At 55.3% G+C, this 7,235-nt stretch overlaps 1 protein-coding gene across 1 annotated transcript; it reads right to left on the bottom strand.

Moving 5' to 3' along the window:
* Positions 1-4,537: 4,537 nt before the first annotated feature.
* Positions 4,538-5,371, bottom strand: CCDC71L (coiled-coil domain containing 71 like). Its single transcript, XM_029078204.2, has 2 exons — positions 5,220-5,371; positions 4,538-5,141 (listed from the first exon to the last, which is right to left on the bottom strand). Exons 1-2 carry the CDS (start codon positions 5,369-5,371, stop codon positions 4,538-4,540), a joined length of 756 nt encoding a protein of 251 aa, XP_028934037.2.
* Positions 5,372-7,235: the final 1,864 nt, after the last annotated feature.

Here is a 7,235-nt window from a genome sequence, read left to right as displayed (position 1 = left end):
GCCAGGCCGTGGAGGTTCTTTGGAAGGCAGTGACTCCTATCTTTTGCGAGTCAGCGGTCTGGGATTTGCGAGTAAGGGAAGAGGTCGGGAGGGGAATACTCACCAGCAAAAGCACAGAGCTGGAGGAGGAGTGGCATTTCTTATCAGTCAATCCGTGGTATTTATTAAGCACTTTTTGTGTGCAGGACAGCACAGCATGTAAATTGTAAGTTATGTACTATAAATTTATATTGATGTCCGTCTCCCCCCTAGACTGGAAGATCTTTGTGGGAAAAGAAGGTGTCTACCAACTCCGTTGAATTGTACTCTTCCACGTGCTTAGAACGGTGCTCTGTACACAGTAAGGGTTCAGTAAATACCATTTATGATGAAAATCTTAAGAGACTTTCACAGACTACTCAAATAGTGGCAGGAAGGGCGGGGGGAGAAGATAAATCCCAAGGAGATACTCTATGGAGCCCCAATTTTTTGTGGCTCCCCCAAGTTTTACATTCACGTGCTGTTAATCCCCGCCCCCACCCCCGCCACACACCCACCCTTCCTTCAGCAACACGGACATTACTCACACTGACTCCACACAGCGATTCTTCTCTAAAATTTATTTACAGTCAATAAGTTAAAGAGCAAGATACATCCAGATTGTAAACCTTGATCATATGCACATCAAATAGAACCGTCCAAGGAAACACTTCAGTTCCATCACGAACAATTGCTTTCTAATGCACTTAAGACATAACAGTCTATATAAAAGGCTTTAAACACACCAATCTAAAGCAAATATTTTATATATCTCCATGAAAAACCATCCAATTTAAAGACTGCTGTGGCCACATTCACTTATATAAAAAAAAATTTACAATGAGTTCGAAGATCTTGAGATACACAACCACCAGCCTTTCTGTACCCAAATTATTTTAAACGTATCCCTCTTCTCCTAACTTTTCAGAAAAATAGTCCTCTCATTTGCACATCGTGTACCAGCTGTCGGCCACCGGCATCAGTTAAGGTTGGTCCAACCCGACAGAAATCAATACACACCACAACAGCAACACTCTGAGCTATCCACCACAAAAGTCTGCCCTCAACAATCATCAGTTTACAGGTTCTAATGGGGGGTTGAGGGGGTCGGGAGGGAGAGGGAGGGAGCTGGTCGACAGGGAGGCGGGAACACTAAGCTCTTAAAACAGGCCTGGCGCCTAGCAGGCGCTTAATACCATTATTAAGAACCCCTGGACGTGAGTGGAGATGCCTATGGCTAGGGTCTCCGGACACTCAGAGGCAAGACTTTGTGATATGGCTGGGGGGGAGGTCTTCCCTCCCTTCTACTCCATTTGTGCCAAGTGAGAGAGAAAGAAGAGTAGGGGAGGAAGGTGAGAGAAGGCCTAAGAAAACCACCCAAACCCCAAGAGACTTTTAGATGGGGGGGGGGGGAGGCGGCTAGAGTGTGCACCCCACCATAGATGTCATTGTGCTACAAAGATGGGGCAATTTCATGAAAGACCAAACACCCCACCAAACACCCCACCAAACCATCTTCCCCACCCCCCAAATCCTAGAGTCAACACCATCGGATGCCCGACCCTGGTAACATGGAAATCTTTAGATCGTTTCGCAACTTGGCAAAGAAAAACCCAATACCAAAAAACCACCAAACCACCATATTCCCTTTAACCACAATGGCACAGGTTTGGTGAGAAGACCAAAATTTATTTCACGTTATTGAGGAAGAGCCCAAATCATCTGGCAAGATATTTTGACAAGTCACGAGTTCATCCGAATGAGAGCGCTTGGGGCACACGGTTCGAGAACCTCGAATGAAAAAAAAAAATCAACGGACGAATCAACGTTTGGGGTTTTGGGTGTTGTTTTTTTTCCATTTGAGAATTCCAGCTTTGCTCTCCAGGCTAAGTCTGGATCAAGGGTGACCGAGGAGGCAAAATAGCCCGTTGTTCCAGCAGCTGGATTCACCTCCACAGACACGTAAAAATGTGCCGTGCAGAAGATATAATGACTGGTACCAATATTTTTCAAGGTTTAGCAATGTTTGGGGAGTCTGGGGAAGGGCGGGGGGAGGAGAACGAGGGGGACACGGAAGTGAATTTGAATTACAGCCAGGTAGGGGAACGCATAACCTAAAGGTGAAATGCGATTCGGGTTTGGCATTCGCCATTTCCAAAAAGTTAACACTGAATAAACTGTGTCGTGACTGACAGACCAAGAGGCTTGCTGGAAAAAATACTGGCATAGAAAGTCATTTTTCAAGAGAAAGAAAGAAAAAGAAAAAAAAAAGTTCCCAAAAAAACAAAACAAAAAAATCCCCTCCCCTCCCTTCGCCCCCCTTCCCCCTCCCGCCCCCAAACCCCCAATGAAGTTTTCTACGGACTATAAAGCCTGCAAGATTTACCTTTTTAAAAAAGCTAAGCCATTGGAGTTCTAGGAATACAACAGTCAAAACCGCAACTCTTTCCTTACACTCCGTAAGAAGCTGCCAAGCAGAGTTAGGCCTCAGTACTGAGGAGCTCATATGCCAAGTTTCAGCCCGGAAGGGATTTTTCCATGGCAGAATTTAAAGTCTTTAAATATAGTGGTACGAAAAAAAACACTACAACCAGAGACCCTTCAGGTATTGCAGTGATGATTGGCTATGGCACCGCTGGCTTATACACCGTCGAGTCTCGCTGCCATTACCAAAGGCACTTGGATAATCTAGAATCCCACACTTGGCCCCAGAGTAGAAACATGATTATAAAAAGTTTAAAACCAAAGGTTTAGCGTGAAGGGTGAATTGCCTATTGTTTCCTGTGGTCTTCAACTGATATAATCCAACCACCACCACCACCACCACCACCACCACAAAAAAAAACCCAAAACAAAAAAGACGCCCGAAAACAAACCCCAAGAACAGGCCTGCGAACAAAAGAGTTATGCATGGATCCAGGAATTCCATTTCAAATCTCATCTTCAAACACAAAAAGAGTTCAACTTCGGTGACATTTCTCGGAGAGACAGGCGACGGTCGCCGGGCTGGACGCCTCTCGTGATTCAGCGAGCGAGGCCCCACGGCGCCGCGTCGAGCTCCAACGCCGGGCGGTCGCTCAACGTCAAGAAATGTTTCCTTCGACCCCGGCTGGGTCACGGATGATTTGTCTAAAAGGAGGGTCCCGCTGCCTCGGCCCGCCTTGCGCGTCTCTCTGCCTCCACGCCAACGCCCCTTGGGTAACCGACCGGTTCTAGGAAATCGATTCTTCTCGGAGACCGGCTGGATTTGAAGCTAGTTCACGGGCATTCCTCGCCCCTCACGTAGCTTGGCACCCCATGCGTCTATGACCACCCACCCCCCACCCCCGGAACCCAGGCGCGGCCTCGATCCGGGCCCCGCCGCGCCGAAACGCCTTTGAAGAACTCCTGTCAACATTTCCGAGGCATCGTAGAAAACGAGAGCTCCGATACACTCTCGTCTCCGGGAGCTCGGCAGATAGAAACCTTTTCGCTGCGGTATAAAAATCTCTTTAGAAACGCCGTTAAAATGTCAGAGTTGGAGTGCGAGTGTCTCTCTCAGCTCCGGGCCCGTCGAACGAAGAGCGGTACAAATCCTTGCACTGTCAACAGTCACGAAGGCCCTGAACCTCCTTGTTTGTATATATATATATATATATATATAAATATATATATATGCGTGTGTGTGCGCGCGCGCCTCTGTCCGTGTGTGTGTGCCTGTGTCCATGTGTATCTATGTGTGTGTGCGCCTCTGTGTCTGTGTGTGTGAACATGTTACACATCCTTGGTCAAAGCTTCAGAATGTGTGCACGCATGTAACACATCCTTGGCCAAGGCTGCCGAATGCATGTGGGTCTCTGTATCCATGTGTGCGTGCACGTGTGTATATGTGTGTGTGTGTGTATTACACATCCTCGGTCAGAGCTGCGGAACGTGTGTGTATACATGTCCGTGTGCGCGCACGCAAGTACACATCCTTGGTCAAAGCTTCAGAAGCCAGTCAAAATCGGGGAACACGTGGGATTCAGAATACCCTGAGCACATCCTAGTGCAACACCACCAAAAAAAAAAAAAATTTTTTTTTTAAAAAAGAAAAACAAAAATACAAGTATCCTCCATCCAGAGAGGGGGCTGCGGATGGGAGAAAGAAGCCGAGTGAACCCTCGCTTTATTATACAGGCGTGAAACCAAATTCCTTCGGGGGGAGGGGGGTCGGGGAGCAAAAAATAAAAATAAAGGACTTCTTCTTCGGTGGAGACCGGTGAGGTAGAGTCCGGAGGGAGGGCGGGTCTGGCCTTGGGGGCCAGGGCGGGGGGAGGCTGCCCCGGTCCGGGCCGGGGGTGGTCGCCCCTTCCTCCTCCTCTTTCTTCGTTGCCTTTTCTTCTCTTCTGGGGGGGGTGCCCGGCCCCGCACGGCTCCCGTCGCCGGCCGGGAAAGTGCAGAGGGGCGGGCGGGCCTGTAAACAGTAGACTGACAGCTGTCCATGGCGGGGGGCGGACGGCGGGCGGGGCGGGCGACGGCCGGGGCGGGGCGGGGCGGGTCAGGGGCCCGGGGCGGCCACGGGGAAGCGGCGGAGCCGGACGACGGGGTCGAGGTCGACCCCCAGCACCCGCCGGGCCCGGCGCCGGGCCGCCGCCAGGCCCCGCCGGGCCCACACGTCGCCGCCCACCCGGACGGTGGGGAAGGCCGTCAGGCTCGGGGTGGCGGCCCTCCAGATCTCCTCCAAGGACCGGCCGCCGAAGGGGGCGGCGGGGGCGGCCGGGGCGGGGGCGGGGGCCGGGGCCGGGGCGGCGGGGGCCGCGGCCCTCCTGGGGCGGGCGGCCGGTCCTCGGCGTCTCCGGCGGCGGGTCCCGCCGGGGGCCGCGGCCGGGGCCGGCAGCGGGGCCGGGGCCGGGTCGGGCACCAGGGCCCGGCAGGACGAGTAGCCGTAGACGTCCTTGCTGCGCAGGATGCGCGGGGAGAACTGGTGCTTCAGGCTGCAGAGGAAGCTCCACAGCTCGGCGTCGGAGCTCATGAACTCCGTGCTGCGCGGCATGAACAGCTTGAAGGCGTCGCCCAGCGCCCGGGTGCTGCCGGCCAGGGACAGCTGCGACCGCGAGTACACCACCTTCTCCTCCGCCTCCCGCGGCCCGGGCCCGCCGCACGACGACGGCCCCGGGCCCGGCCCCGCCGCCGCCGCCGCCGCCGCCGCCCGCCGCCGCCGCCGCCGCCGCATGCCGCACCGCATGGGCCGCCGCCGCCTCCTCCGGGCCGGCCTCCGCCCGGCGCTCCCCTCCCTCACAGCCCCGGCGAGGGCGGCCGACGCGGCTGCAGAGCCTGCCGCCCCGCACAAAATGGCGGCCGCCGCCACCGACGCCCCCCCCCGCTCTGCCATTGGCTCCCTCCGCCTCGTCTTCCCCGTTTTTAACTGGGCCGCCGGCGGACACGCCCCCTCGAAGAGGCCACGCCCCCCGAAAAGGCCACGCCCCCTGAGGCGGGCCACGCCCACCGGGGGACCTCGGCGGGGGGGGCCGGGGAGCAGGCCCCGGGCGCCTCCCTCAGAGGGCAGAGGTCAAGACGTCCATCCCTCCGGGGGGGGGGGGGGCTGCCCCTGGAGGAGTGCATAATGCTCCTCCCATTAATAATAATAATGATAATAACATGTGTTAAGCGTTTACTATGTGCCCAGCGCCGTTCTAAGCGCTGGCGGGGAGGACAGGAGGTCAACAGGTGGTCCCACCTGATGGGGCGCACCGTCTTCATCCCCATTTGACAGAGGAGGTCTCTGAGGCACAATGAAGCCTACTATGTGCCCAGCGCCGTCCTAAGCGCTGGCGGGGCGGATAGGTGATCAGGTGGTCCCACGTGGGGCTCACGGTCTTCATCCCCATTTGACAGATGAAGTCACTGAGGCACAATGATGGCATGTTTAAGTGCTTACTATGTGCCAAGCACTGTTCTAAGCGCTGGGGGGAGGATAGAAGGTGATCAGGTAGTCCCATGTGGGGCGCGCCGTCTTCATCCTCCTTTGTCAGAGGAGGTCTCTGAGGCACAATGAAGCGCTTACTATGTGCCCAGCACTGTTCTAAGCACTGGCAGGGAGGATAGGAGGTGATCAGGTGGTCCCACGTGGGGCACACTGTCTTCATCCCCATTTGACAGAGGAGGTCTCTGAGGCACAATGAAGCACTTACTTTGTGCCCAGCACTGTTCTAAGCGCTTGGGGGGGGATACAAGGTGATCAGGTGGTCCCACGTGGGGCTCACGGTCTTCATTCCCATTTGACAGATGAAGTCACTGAGGCACAATGATGGCATGTTTAAGTGCTTACTATGTGCCAAGCACTGTTCTAAGCACTGGCGGGGAGGATAGAAGGTGATCAGGTGGTCCCGCGTGGGGCTCACGGTCTTCATCCCCATTTGACAGATGAGGTCACTGAGGCACAGAGAACTGAAGGGACTGGCCCAGCTGACGAGTGGCAGAGCCGGGATTAGAACCCATGGCCTCTGATGCCCAAGCCCGGGTTCTTTCCACTGAGCCACGCTGCTTCTCTAATAATAATGATAGTAATGCTGGTACTTGTTAAGCGCTTCCCTCCCCCACACCGCCCCTCATCAAGCTCTGCCCCTCGACATAGACTACGCCCCCCGAGGCAGGCCTCGCTTATCGGGGGGCGACGGGGTGAGGGGGGACCCGCGGGGAGAGAAAGGGGCCAGCCTGTGGTGTCGAGGCCCAGGCCCCGGGCGCCTCCCTCAGCGGGCAGAGATCAAGACGCCCTCCCCTTGGGGGGTGGCCTGCCGCTGGAGGAGTTCATAATACTCCTACTAATAATAAAAATTTTGGTATTCATTAAGCGCTTACTTTGTGCCAAGCCACCGTCCAAACTCTGGGGGTGATCCGATAGTAATCAGGTTGTCCCACGTGGGGCTCACAGTCTTCATCCCCATTTTTTACAGACGAGGGAGCTGAGGCCCAGAACAGTGAAGTGACTTGCCCAAGGTCACACTGCAGACAAGTGGCGGAGCGGGGATTAGAACCCACGGCCTCTGACCCCCAAACCCTCGCTCTTTCCACGAGATCACGCTGCTTCTCCAGTAGTAATAATGGTACTTGTTAAGCGCTTATGACGACCACCACCACCCCTGCATCAGGCTCTGCTCCTCGATGTAGGCCATGCATCCCAGAGCAGGCCATGTACCCCTGAGACAGGCCATGCCCGTCAATCGGGGGGTGACGGTGTAGGGGGTAACCCGCTGGGA

Source organism: Ornithorhynchus anatinus, chromosome 13, assembly GCF_004115215.2.
Source record: "Ornithorhynchus anatinus isolate Pmale09 chromosome 13, mOrnAna1.pri.v4, whole genome shotgun sequence".
Classification (NCBI taxonomy): Eukaryota; Metazoa; Chordata; class Mammalia; order Monotremata; family Ornithorhynchidae; genus Ornithorhynchus; species Ornithorhynchus anatinus.
Note: the sequence above shows the minus strand (reverse complement) of the source record. Positions and strands in the feature narration are given on the sequence as shown.